This window comes from Acomys minous (assembly GCF_964271855.1).
Source record: "Acomys minous genome assembly, chromosome: 16".
NCBI classification, from domain to species: domain Eukaryota; kingdom Metazoa; phylum Chordata; class Mammalia; order Rodentia; family Muridae; genus Acomys; species Acomys minous.
In genome coordinates, this window is record NC_140498.1 from 19,919,700 (window position 1) to 19,933,866 (window position 14,167).

A 14,167-nucleotide genomic window follows, 5' to 3' on the forward strand; every position below is an offset into this window, starting at 1 on the left:
TTTTCTTTGCCTTGAGACAGTGTATCTTGAAGCTTGTTTCATCTAGGCTGCTCAGGAAGGTTTTGACATCAGTCTGTCTCTGCCTCCCAGTGCTAGGGTTACAGAGCCATGCCTGGCTTTTTACTTGGGTGCCAGGTCCTCATGTCATCTCCCCAGACCCCAGCAAAAAGGACTTTTTGTTTTGTTTTGTTTTTTGAGACAGGGTTTCTCTGTCTTAACTTTGGCTGTCCTGGACTGCTTTGTAGACCACGCTGGACTCGAATTCACAGCAATCCGCCTGCCTCTGCCTCTTGAGTGCTGGGATTAAAGGCGTGAGCCACCACACCTGGTGCAAAGGGGACTTTTTGTTTTTTGGTTTTTTTTTTTTTTTTTGGTTTTTCGAGACAGGGTTTCTCTGTGTACCTTGGCTGTCCTAGACTTGCTTTGTAGACCAGGCTGGCCTTGAACTCACTGAGATCCACCTGCCTCTGCCTCCCAAATGCTGGGATTAAAGGTGTGTGCCACCACCACCCGGCTCAAAGGGGACTTTTAAGACAGTGAAATTATTGTTATGTGTATGTTCCTGGAGGGCACAAGTCATTTTATATTTGTCCTACAACAGCACTAGGCACCTTCCGGTGAACTGTGAACTCTGGGGAACAATGTGTCAATGTAATTTCCTTACTTGTGATACTGACAAGGGAAGGCTCACATATGAGGGACAGAGGGGTGTGTGTGGGCTATACATGAAAGCATTGTATCTTTTCCTCAATGCTGCTGAGAACCTAAAACTGCATAGAAATGAAAGGTTTTTAAAAACCAAAAAGCTGGCCAGTGATGGCACATATCTCTAATTCTAGGTTCTGAGGGGCAGAAGTAGACAGAGATCTCTGAGTTCAAGGCAACCTGGTCTACAGTGAGTTCCAGGGCAGCCGGGGCACACAGAGAAACCCTGTCTCAAAAACAAAACAAACAAACAACCCCCGCCCCCAAACAAAACAAAACCCTAAAAAACAAAAAACCCAAACTAAACCAAACCAACCAACCAAAAAAAAAAAAAAAACCCCAAAAGCCAAACCAAAACAAAATACCCCACCCCAATAAAACCCCCAAATACCCCAAACAGCCCCAAAGGTGTCCCATGATTCAACCCTCACAGTATAGTGTAAAGTCTGCCATGTGCCCATTTAACAGGTGACTACTGAGTCCTAGATGCGGCGAGCTGTCTCTCCTTTGAGCTGAGTCTCCTAACCTCACTGCCTCAGACTCACTGGGGGAAGTTGGGGGAGGAAGATGGGGAGCGAGGCCAAGGAGTAAGAAGGGTACTGAGTACATACCTTGGGTCCTGGGGGTCCCTTGGGGCCCTAGAAAAAGAGAAGAGAAGGTGTTAGGCAGGGGGTGAAGGCAGGAAGGTTGGAGTTCAAGGTTATCCTTGGCTACATAGTGAATTTGGGGCCAGTCTGGGATACATGAGACCATGTTTAAAAAAAAGAAAAACCCTAATCTGGGCTGGTAAGATAGCTCAACCAGTAAAGGCATTTTCTGCCCAAGCCCAATGACCTTAGTTTAATCCCTGCAACCCACACAGTGGGAGAAAACGAATCCCTCCAAGTTGTCCTCTGACTTCCACATTGTGTGTGAGTGTGTGTGTTCATACACATATACATGCACGGACACACACACACACCCTAAAAATAAAAACTCACCCCCAAACAAAACAAAGGAATACAAAAACAAGACCCAAAACAAAAAGAAAACTCAAACCCAAAACAACAGAACATTCTCTCCAAAAACCAAAAGAAAAAAAGGAATGAAATTCTGACACATCTAAAAACTTGGGTGCACTGGAAGGAATCTGTGCTAAAAGTGGGGAGAAAATCATTCTCAAAGTTAGACACAAGGGCTGAGAGATGGCTCAGTGGTTAAGGACACTGACTGGGTCTGTCTTGTCATTTTCCTTTTATCAAGGGTGACACCACATCTCAGAGGAAGAGGCATGTGTAGCTAGAAGCAGGGTTGTTCAACCATGTTCTAGACAGATCCCTTGTGCCTTGAGCAGTGTCTGTATCAGGGCTCAAAAGGTGACAGGTCAATTGCAGACCCTTGCTCCAGAAGGTGAGGTTCTAGAACTCTGCCCAGGCTGGGGACTTGGCTCATCCACATCCCATTGTGGGTGGGAGGGGGGCAGGATGGGAACATTAGCACGTACGCTTACACAATTATGGTGTGAGTGCACGAGGGCGTGAGAGTTTATCTTGTCTCACACACATACACACAGATTCAGAGTCACCATGGAGAAACACAGCTGGCATCTGCGAGGGCATTTCCAGAAAGCTTTAAGTATATAGGGATGACCCACTAATGGTGGGCAACACTGTCCCATGGACTGGGGTCCTGGACTGAACAGACAAAGGTGGTTAAGTACCAGCATTCCTAACTCACCCTGTGACCAGCTGCCCTCTGCTCCTGCTGCCACGCCTTTCCCAACACGAAGGACTGTGAACTCTGACTGAGAGCTAAAGTCAATCTTTAAATCACTTTGACTCAGCAGTTTATCATAGTGAGGAGTTCAGTAGCTATTACTGAGGGAAAGAGGCTTCCATCTCTGGGAGCCACATCCCTGCACCCCAAACACCCCAGACACTCACCATCTCGCCATCTTGTCCAGGCTCTCCTTTGGGACCCTAAGGAGGTATGTGAAAACAGTAGTGAGAGACCCAAGGATGTCATCCATATTAACTGAGCTTGAATCTCGTGCCAAGACACGGGCAAGGGCTCTAAGTAGGTATACATGCTTGTGTGCCCAAATCACCTTCGTTCAACCCTGGGAAGTGGGTGTTATTGTCCCCACTTCACAGATGAGAAGGTTGAGGCTTTGGGAGTTATGCACCTAATGTGTCAATGGATGAGGAGTCAACTGAGAGGACCTGCCCCGACGGGAGTCTGGAGGTAGTTGGTAAGGAGTGGGTTCTAGACTAGAGAGAAGGACAGACTGGACTCTCTAGGTTAGGATGAGCGAACTAATTCCTGTGGACTGGCCCCATGTGGCCTCGTGGGACAGGTGGGAGACGACTGAGGCGCCTTAGTATGGAGGGAGAGGGAAAAGGGAGAGAAACAGGGAGTGGTGAAAAATTACAGATAAAGAACAAGCCTGTGGGTCTCTGGGTCAGAGTTGGGGATGACGATTTGGACTGGATTTGCAGTAAGGTTGGGATCTGTAGGTCTTTTAGGGTTGGCCTTGGGTTTGGGGGGTCAGCCTTGGGGTTAGAGTCTGGATAATGGTCAGAGCCTGGGACAGGATTTGAAGTCAAGGTCATGATTAGGGCTAGGAGGCAGGTCTGTGCTAGGTTAACAGTTCGTTGTATGAGGGTCTGAGCTAAGGATGGGCTCGGGGCTGGAGTTGGGTCTAGGTTGAGTGCGTGCATTGGGTGATGGCTGGTGTTGGGCCTACTAGGAATGATGCTGGTTTGGAGCAGGTTCTGAGGATCAGGGTTCCGAGTATGAATTAATATAGGACCAGCTCTCTGGGCGTGGTGGCGCACACACCTTTAATTCCAGCATTCGGGAGGCAGAGGCAGGCAGATCATTATGAGTTTGAGACCAGCTTGGTCTACAAAGGGAGTCCAGGAAAGTTCTACACAAAGAAACCTTGTCTCAAAACAAAACAAAACAAAACAAAACAACAACAAAATATTGGACCAGTCTTGGAGGCCTCAGTTCCATGTTTTCTCTTACCATTGGGCCTTGAGCCCCTCTGGGGCCATCCTTCCCAGTGTCACCAGGAGGGCCCCGGGCCCCAGGTGGTCCAGGGGGCCCAGGTGGGCCTGCAGCTCCATCTTGCCCTTGGGCTCCCTGAAAGACATACGGTTTGACCTGACCCTGAGAGTGAGGGTGAGGGTGAGGGTGAAGGGTTCTAGCTTCCAGAGAGGGGCTTCCTTAGGTGGGTAGCCCCTGTGCCTTTTCCCCCAGCCCTTGAGGCAGGCACAAAGGGTGACAAGTCTTTGGAATCTCGTTCTGGCTGCTTCTTGGTAGTGGCAGGAGGGGACCTAGGTGGAAAAGACCCAACAGGACCTTACTGCCACCTTCTCAGCATCTGAAGCCTTGCTCTGTTGTCAGGAGAAAAAAAATGACATGAGCTACACATGTGAACTGAGTGTCTCTTGCAGGAATTTCCTAGTTGGTCCTCTCCTGTTGCTTTACAAGTGGCAGCCATGTGTGGGTGGCATTTATTTTATGCTTACACAAACAACCACATGTGGATATCTGCGTAACTTCAATGTAACTGCCCAAAACGGAAGCTCTCAAAATATCCTCCTATAAGCAAGAGGTTGAGCTACATGTCACATTATGGCTTGCCTCTCAGCCGTAAACACACAAAAACAAGCATCAGGCGAAGCCCAGCACTTGGGAGGCTGAGGCAGGAGGATTGCTGTAAACTTCAGGCCAGCCTGAACTACAAAATGAGTTCCAGGCCAGCCTTGGCTATGAAGTGAGATCCTGTCTCAAAAACAAAAAGATACCTGGGTGTGGTGGTGTACATAGTAATCCTGGCACATTACTCAGGGGTTGGAGCCAGGAAGGTCAGGAGTTCAAGTCTTCCTTGGTGACATAGTGCATTTGAGTCCAGTCTAGGATACCTGAGACATGTCTCAAAAAATCCAGACCAGGGCCAATGAGATGGCTGAACTGGTAAGGGCACTTGTAGCACAGCCTGGCCACCTTAGTTCTATCCCTGGGACCCACAGATTGGGAGGAGCCAACGCCTCCACACCTGTGCTATGCTGTGTGTGTGCCCACATGCAGACACACGAACAATACATGCCAAACAAATAAACAAACAAACAACAAAACCCCAAACTGTAAGATCCAAACCAAACCAAAGGAAAACAAAAGCTAAGATAACATCCTTCCGAGAAAAAAAGAGAGGGAGGGTGAGAGAGAGAGAGAGAGAGAGAGAGAGAGAGAGAGAGAGAGAGAATAAATTTATAATACATGAAAAAACTTGGATGCTGTAGGAAAACTATGCTAAGGTGGGGGGAGTCCCCCAAAGTTATACACAGGCCCACAGAGACAGATCAGTGGTTAGGAACACTTACTGCTCTTGCAGAGGACCCAGGTTCAGTTCTTGGCCCCCACATCTGGTAACACAAGTGGCCTCTGCAGGCATTTGTATACACATGGCCCACATCAGCCATGCAGGTCCACACACATATAAAATATTAAATAAATCTTAAAAATTATTTGAGAAAGCCAGGTGTGGTGGCACACGCCTTTAATCCCAGCACTTGGGAAGCAGAGGCAGGTGGATTGCTGTAAGTTTGAGGCTAGCTTGGTCTGCAAAGCAAATCTAGGACAGCCAGGGCTACACACAGAGAAACCCTGTCTCGAAAAACAAAAACAAAAAAAAATTGAGAAGTTACACATTATATGATTTCACATACCTGGTGTTATTGAATGGAAAAGTTAAAAAAATTGAAATTAGTGGCTGCCAGAGGCTAGGGAGGAGGGATGTGTGTGTGTGTGTGTGTGTGTGTGTGTGTGTGTGCGTGATGCTACTGAGGAAAGGAGAACTTGAGAGCATGAGGGATCTTTGTGTGGTGGTTACATGAGTCTATCTATGCTAACACTATACAGAAGAAAACATACCTGCACGCTTGCATACGCGTGCACGCACACACACACACACACACACACACGCTCATTCGTTTACACATTTGTGCACACTCATACATACACACAGTAAAGCACACATACACTCATTCACACATGCTTACACACTCATGCACACACAGCTAAACACACACTCACATATACTCACACATGCACCTTCAAGGCCAGACACTCGTGTACACACAAGCACGTGTAAACATGGGAAATCTGAGTAAGGGTGGTGGCTTGAATCACCATCAGTTTCCAAATCGATAGATAGGATGGACCACAGTGGTGCAGGACATCACCTTAGGCATAACTGGGTGATCTACTACACATGCGAGAGAATTTATATTATCTCAAAACAAAAAGACAACAACAATAACAACAACAACAACAACAACAACAACAACAACAACAAGCGCCGAAGGGCCTCAGTCTTATGTCACACAAAATCCCAACTCTCTACCCGATGTTAGTACCAGGTCAGACCTCAGGCATGCTGAACCCCCCCACTTCAGAGCCCACTCCCACACCCCCGCAAGCAAGGAAGTCCACAGTGTGACTGGCACAGGTGACCAGTCATGGTGCAGTGGCTCCTGACTTTCTGGTAATCAAGAAAGGAAGAAGCCTTGTGTGAACCTGGCAAGCACTTCCTGTAGATGGTCTAATGTGGCCTCTGTGAACAGCTGGCCAGAGCTGCGCAATCTGTGCTGCACATGAAGTGCCTGGGGGCCTGAGGGCCTGGGGCAGTAATCACTTACTTAGGGTCACTGAACTAAGAAAAGCTGAGCCTACTCCTGTTGCCAGGGCAACTGGGCTTCTTTGTTTTTTAAATGTGGCCGTGGCTGTCCTGGAACTTGCTCTGTAGACTAAGCTGCCATGGAACCCACAGAGATCCACCTGCCTCTGCCTCCCGAGTGCTGTGATCAAAGGCGTGCACCATCACACCCAATTTTATTTTTATGTTTTTAAAACAATTTTAAATGTTCATTTCTTTATTGTATGCATATGAGTGCTTCCCCCCTCCACCCCCCCCAAATGTGTGTGTGTGCACTGTGTGGGCCTGGTGCCTGTGGAGGTCAGAAGATTATTAGTTCCCCAAGAAATGGAGTTAAAGATGATTGTGACCAACCTTGTGGGTGCTAAGAATTGAACCTGGGTCCTCTGGAAGAGCAGCCGGTGCTCTTAACGGATCAGCCATCTTTCCATCTTCCATTTTTAGTTTTATTTTTTCCAGTGTGTGTGTGTGTGTGTGTGATATGTTTGCACATACCTGTATGAATGCATGCATGTGGAGGCATGAGGTTGAAGTCAGGAATTATTCTCAATAGCTCTTCATCTTATTCATTGGGTCAGGCTCTCTCAATCAACCCCAGAGCTCAGAAGGCATGGCTAGTGTCTTGCTAGCCAGCTAGTTTTGTGTGTGTGTGTGTGTGTGTGTGTGTGTGTGTGTGTGTGTGTGTGTGTGTTCCATCTCTGCCCTCTGAAGCTGGATTTACAGGCAGCTGTCACACCCACTGAGCACGTTGTTTCAGTGGGGATACGAACTTTGGTCCTCGTGCTGGAACTGCAACTGGTCTTTTTCAGATATTCTTTTCAATCTGTGTCTCCTCCCCAATAACAGGAAAGAGCTCGCATTTGTACTACACTATATATACACATGTCACTCGATTTTCTCAGTAAATGGCTGGCAGCTCTCTTAGCTACCACTCAGATTTCCTCCTCTGTATGGTACGGCCAGGGCTATGATCAAAGACTTATAAGTCTAGACCTCAAGTTAGCGTTGTGCTTAGGTCACTCAGTCCCATTAGAGATGAGTGGACGTTGCTGTTTTGCTCGGTACTGAATCCAGAAGGATTCGATTCTCCCTCCTGCTGTTTCTTTGCTCATAGGTCAGACGCCGAGCTTCTGGCTTGGACTCAACTTATCAAGACAGAAAGAGGATTAAAAAAAAAACTATTATTAATTTATTTGGGTTTTTCAAGACAGGGTTTCTTTGTGTAGCCTTGGCTGTCCTGGAACTCACTTTGTAGACCAGGCTGGCCTTGAACACAGAGAGATCTGCCTGTCTCTGCCTTCCGAGTGCTGGGATTAAAGGCATGAGCCACCACTGCCCACCTAGAAAGAGGATTTTTGACCCCCATATAGGTTCTTGTTTTTGTTTTCCTTGTTGTTGTTGTTGTTTTTTTTTTTTTAAACAAAGTCTCACTATGTAGCCCTAGCCCTGGCTGGTTTGGAGCTTGCTATGTAGACCAGGCTCGCTTTGAACTTACAGAGATCTGCCTGCTTTGCCTCTTAGTACCAGAGGTACTGGAGTAAGGCACATTGCCACCTTAGTTTCTTCTCCTAACCATCCACCCCTCTCTCTCCAAGAGAGGGATGGCTCCGGATGGCTGAGGTCTGGCCCTAAAGACACAGGGTGAGTAGGATTGGGGAGCACAGCAAACTAGCAGGCCAGGCCCCTTCACTCAGGCAGGCTACCTTGAGGACACGGAGATTGTACCCACGATGATCTCTACTTATAAAGCCTGCGTTGAGCCGTGGGAAAACCATCTAGATGGCAAACAGGTGGCGTGGTCAGAAAAGCAGGAGGGGACTGTAAAAATCACAAGGCAAAGGCACCTAACCCAGCCCAGAGAAAGGCAGCTTGTGGCTGGGCACGCTGAACGAGTTTGCGACAGAACAGAAAATAGAAATCGATGGAACAGAAATGGGATGAAACGGAACAGAACGGAATGGAACAGGATAGGATAGCAATGCAGCAGGTGTGGTGTGGGTCCATCTGGTGGTGCTCCTAACAGGTGTGACAGTGCTCACTTTCTACCCCTTGGAAAGCTGCTCCCAGAGCCCAGTGCCAAATGGAAGGAAGCCCCACGGTGCACGGAGAGCATATGTGGCTGCTTCCCAGATGAGTGGGGACAGTCCCATCAACAATAACCATGTGAGGGGGGGGGTCATCACATGACTCCCAGGACACTCAACCTGCAACCACAAGAGGGGCCTTAGCTAACTCTGGGGACCCTGAGCGATAGGTAGGAATTGTCCATTTAAGTCACTAAACCTTCCTGTGTGGAGGAGTCAGTTCCCAGCTGGCTGGAACACCACAACAGGAGGCAGGTTATCCCCGGGAAGGCTAGGAGCCTTGGAAGAAATGTTTTATTTGGTAAACCCGGGACCTATTGGGAAGATCTGAAATCAGTGTTTTGCCCAGCAGCCACAGAGTGAGGGAGCATCCTTTCTTTGCCTTCAGAGAAATCTCACCACCTCTGTAGCCTGAGGGTCCTGACCTCTGTCAATGGTCCAACAAGGGTCAGCTCTGTCCATCGAAACCCAAGCCTGTTTCATCCCCCTGCCCGCTGAAGCTCTTGTTATCACAGCAAACACCCTGTGACGTGGGCCCTTGCTGCGGCTACGCCTGGGGGCTCTGAGCCTTGAAGTAGCAGAGCTGGGTCTTGCCCGGCCGGACCACAAAGCCCCGGCTTGTGTGCTCTGCCCTCTGGTCCTCCCGCTCTTCACCCACCATAGACAGGGTTCCCTGGGTCCAAGCAGCTCACTCATTCTCCACCCAATCCCACCCCTGGCAGAGTCTCGGTGTGGGTGAGTGGTCCTTGCACCGATGTATTCTTGGGTCCATAACCTTCCACGTAACCCAGTCTTTCTCTGGACAGCTAATATCTACCTCTCAATCTCTGGCCAGCTTCTCTGCCCAGACCATTCTGGAAATAGTGAAGACATCTTTCTAGGGCCACTTCAGTGCTCCTCTGCCCAGAACCACCCAAGCACTCTGGGTTCCCAGACCCAGGGGCACAGGAGGGCTGGAGGTGACCCATGCCAAGTGCTGCTGTCAGCTGCTGACGTTTATGAGGTTATAATGACTCTTTGCAGCACTTGTCATGGGGGGCGGGGGGTGGCGGTGGTGCAGCTGTCACCCGTTCATGGTTGAAAGGCCTGAGTCTTAGGGAAAAGTGACTTGTCAAGGCCACAGGGTTTGGAGGTGACAGGGATGAGCTCTGGGGTCAGAACTGCTGACGTCAGGGACTTCACTTTTCCTGAGTGCCAGCTGTCTTGTGGGATGGTCAGTGTGTGGTTGGGACCAGGGATAACCCCACTGTTTGGTCTCCGTGGTGACAAGCCTGGCAACCAGGATGCTTCCCAGATAACTGGCATCTGAGTGGGCGGTGAGGGTACCTGGGGGCTCGCACAGGGTGGATGAAGGTGGAGAGGAAAGGCTGCCTCACCTGCCTTCTCTGGGATAAGCTGTGGTGAGCTGGGACCCCTGAAGAAATATCTTATTAGAATAATATTAAACAAACCATGTGTAGTGGATGAGGGAGGTGGTGCTCCATTCTTACCCGCGGGCCAAAGTCTCCCGGTGCGCCCTGAGAACCAAACACAGGGAAAAGAAAGGCTACTAGATTTTGTTATTTCTCCATGTTTTCTCTTGAGCATTCACTCTGTGCTTGGAGTAGATTCTAATGCAAACAACAGACGGGCTTTATTTTAGATCTCCATTCCCAATGAGGACACAGACACTGTGTAGCCTGTGGGATGGCTGCTCGCACTGTGTCCTCTTACATCAGTCCTCCTGAACCCTGGACTGATGAAAAATACTAAAGCCATGAGCCAGGCGTGGTGGAACATGCCTTTAATCCCAGCACTCGGGAGGCAGAGGCAGGTGGATTGCTGTGAGTTTGAGGCCAGCCTGGTCTACAAAGCGAGTCTAGGACAGCCAAGGCTACACAGAGAAACCCTGTCTCAAAACAACAACAACAACAACAACAAAAAGCCATGAGTGCTGACACAGTGGGTTATGTAGCAATAGACATAAAGATGACTGTGTCTGTTGGTCTCAAAGCTCCAGAGTTATTTCTGTGGCTTTGGCAGCATCGGGACCAGCCCAGAAGGCAGCCATGAGACTGACTGTGTGAAGCCAGCTGCACCAGTGCCTCATGCACCCACCAGCAAAGACCATTCAGACAATGACCTCATGAGCTCCTCCCACAGATGGACAAACTGAGGCCCTTGCAGCTGGGCGGCTTGCCAATGCCACATAGTAGTGCAGCTGTGATACCAAAAGGAGGCTCTGTGCCATCAAGCCCCATGTCTTTCAATGGCTTTCTCAGCCCTGCTGGCAGCTAGGGTACCATTCAGCTTGTCCCTGAGAGGCCACATCACCCAGGCATGGCTGCCTGTGACCTCTGAGGCTAGCCTCGTCATTCTGAGCTCTGCTCAGGTCCCTCTTCCTCCTGAGATCACCATATGTCCACACAGACCAATTTGTTCTCTTCCAAGGGCCCAGGCGTGTCTTCTGATAATGCCAAGAGGGCCATTGCCCAGAGCTGTCAGGTCTCATTCCAGAAGCATACATACATTCCCTTCAAGGGTAATGGCTCTGCCGGGTGGTGGTGGCGCATGCCTTTAATTCTAGCACTGGGGGATGCAGAGGCAGGGGAGTCTCTATGAGTTCGAGGCCAGCCTGGTCTACAAAGTGAGTCCAGGATAGCCAAGGCTACACAGAGAAACCCTGTCTTGAAAAACAAAAACAAAAACAAAAACAAAAGGGTAATGGCCCTTTTGAGTCTAGGCTCTGTCAGTGAATGAGCCATTCGTTGATCTTTCTATGCATCTGTCTTACTAACTCATTCATCCTTCTGCCCATCTACCTACACACCGATCCATCCATCCATCCGTCCATCCATCCATCCATGCATCCACTTATTTCATGAGGGCTGGCAAGACATCCTTCTGCTGTTTGTGTCCCCAAAGAGAGCACCACTCATCACTGTAGGGCTCCAAGTCCCCCAGCGCCCTGCTCACTGCAGAAACTTGCCTTGTGATATGCTTGGAGGCCCCGTTCCAGATCCAACCCTCCCAGCATGTGGTCATGAGCTTGTGGCCATTTTTAGAGATAGACATTGACATTACTTGCTGCATTCTACAGATGGGCAATTGGAGGCTCAGGGGTGGGATGGGGTTGGGGCGTTGACTTGCTCAGGAACTGAGGGTTGGAGTTGGCTGCTGGCATCCGTCATCAGCGCACAGTATGGTCAGCATCCAGCTGTACTTACCTTTTCCCCTTTGGGGCCTGGGAGTCCCTAGAGAAGGAAGATAGAGAAAGAAGCGCTGGGAGGGAGGCAAGCTAGGCTGGCTCCGCTTCTGCCTGACTCATGGCTGTGAGGGCAGAGGGACTTGTGGGGCTGGCAGAGCTGTGGGCATCTGAGGAGAACACTACACAGGCCTGCCTTGCTGCCTCCTGGAAGCTCCTCACCTGCCCTCAGCATGATGGTGATGAGGGTTTGGGGGTCAGCAGCAAGGGTCCACAGGTACTCTCTGGGCAGGAAAGGACACATACACTAGTTTTCCTGCCTAGAGGGCACACCTACTCCACTCTTTGTCTCTGCTGGGGAGGAGGGATGGAGTTGCCATCCAGTGTCCAGAATATTTGCCTTTAAGTTTGAGGCTCCATCCATCTATTCTTCAGTAGGCCACCCATTCACCCATTTATCCATACATTTACTCATTTTTTACCCTTCCATGATTTATCTATGCACTCATCCATTTATCCATTCATGCGTGCTGTTCATTCATCCAGCCTCTAGCCACCTACCCGTTTGTCTGTCTCTGCAACAACCCACTCATCTATTGACCCACCTATTAATCCACTCATCTGCCCACCCATTCACTTATTAGTCATGCAGTCACTCATTTGCTTAAGCTCCATCCACCCATCTCCCCATCTCCCCATCTCCCCATCCACCCATCCACCCATCCACCCATCCACCCATCCACCCATCCACGCATCTCCCCATCCACCCATCCACCCATCTTCCCATCCACCCATCTACCCATCCACCCATCTACCCATCCACCCATCCACCCATCGACCCATCTACCCATCCACCCATCTACCCATCCACCCATCCACCCATCTACCCATCCACCCATCTACCCATCTACCCATCCACCCATCCACCCATCCACGCATCTCCCCATCCACCCATCCAGCCATCCACCCATCCACCCATCTACCCATCCACCCATCTACCCATCCACCCATCTACCCATCCACCCATCCACCCATCCACCCATCCACCCATCTACCCATCCACCCATCCACGCATCTCCCCATCCACCCATCCACCCATCTACCCATCCAACCATCCACGCATCTCCCCATCCACCCATCCACCCATCTACCCATCCACCCATCCACCCATCCACCCATCTACCCATCCACCCATCCACGCATCTCCCCATCCACCCATCCACCCATCCACCCATCCACCCATCTACCCATCCACCCATCCACGCATCTCCCCATCCACCAATCCACCCATCTACCCATCTACCCATCTACCCATCCACCCATCCACCCATCTACCCATCTACCCATCCACCCATCCACCCATCTACCCATCCACCCATCCACCCATCCACCCATCCACCCATCTACCCATCCACCCATCCACCCATCCACCCATCTACCCATCCACCCATCCACCCATCCACCCATCTACCCATCTACCCATCCACCTATCCACCCATCTACCCATCCACCCATCTCCCCATCTATCCATCCACCCATCTACCCATCCACCCATCTACCCATCTACCCATCCACCCATCCACCCATCTACCCATCTACCCATCCACCCATCTACCCATGCTACCCATCTATCCATCCACCCATCCACCCATCCACCCATCTACCCATCTACCCATCTATCCATCCACCCATCCACCCATCCACCCATCCACCCATCTACCCATCTACCACCACCCATCCACCCATCCACCCATCCACCCATCCACCCATCTACCCATCCACCCATCCACCCATCTACCCATCCACCCATCCACCCATCTACCCATCTACCCATCCACCCATCCACCCATCCACCCATCCACCCATCCACCCAGCCACCCATCCATCCATCCACCCATCCACCCATCCACCCATCCACCCATCTACCCATCCTCCATCCACCCATCCACCCATCCACCCACCATCCACCCATCCACCCATCTACCCATCCACCCATCCACCCATCCACCCATCTACCCATCCACCCATCCACCCATCCACCCATCTACCCATCTACCCATCCACCCATCCACCCATCCACCCATCCACCCATCCACCCATCTACCCATCTACCCATCTACCATCCACCCATCCACCCATCCACCCATCTACCCATCCACCCATCCACCCATCCACCCATCCACGCATCTACCCATCTACCCATCCACCCATCTACCCATCCACCCATCCACCCATCCACCCATCTACCCATCTACCCATCCACCCATCTACCCATCCACCCATCCACCCATCTACCCATCTACCCATCCACCCATCCACCCATCTACCCATCCACCCATCCACGCATCTACCCATCTACCCATCCACCCATCCACCCATCTACCCATCTACCCATCTACCCATCCACCCATCCACCCATCCACCCATCCACCCATCCACCCATCTACCCATCTACCCATCTACCCATCCACCCATCCACCCATCCACCCA

At 50.5% G+C, this 14,167-nt stretch overlaps 1 protein-coding gene across 1 annotated transcript in view; it reads right to left on the reverse strand.

Annotated features, from left to right (window-relative positions):
* COL23A1 (collagen type XXIII alpha 1 chain) overlaps window positions 1-14,167 on the reverse strand; it is a 292,792-nt gene that overhangs the window by 27,608 nt on the left and 251,017 nt on the right. Inside the window, exons 7-11 of the mRNA XM_084763840.1 lie at window positions 11,700-11,726; window positions 9,984-10,010; window positions 3,715-3,831; window positions 2,628-2,663; window positions 1,317-1,343 (exon numbers count right to left, since the gene is read on the reverse strand). Of these exons, the coding sequence (XP_084619966.1) occupies window positions 1,317-1,343; window positions 2,628-2,663; window positions 3,715-3,831; window positions 9,984-10,010; window positions 11,700-11,726 (234 nt within the window). The remainder of the gene's footprint in view (window positions 1-1,316; window positions 1,344-2,627; window positions 2,664-3,714; window positions 3,832-9,983; window positions 10,011-11,699; window positions 11,727-14,167) is intronic.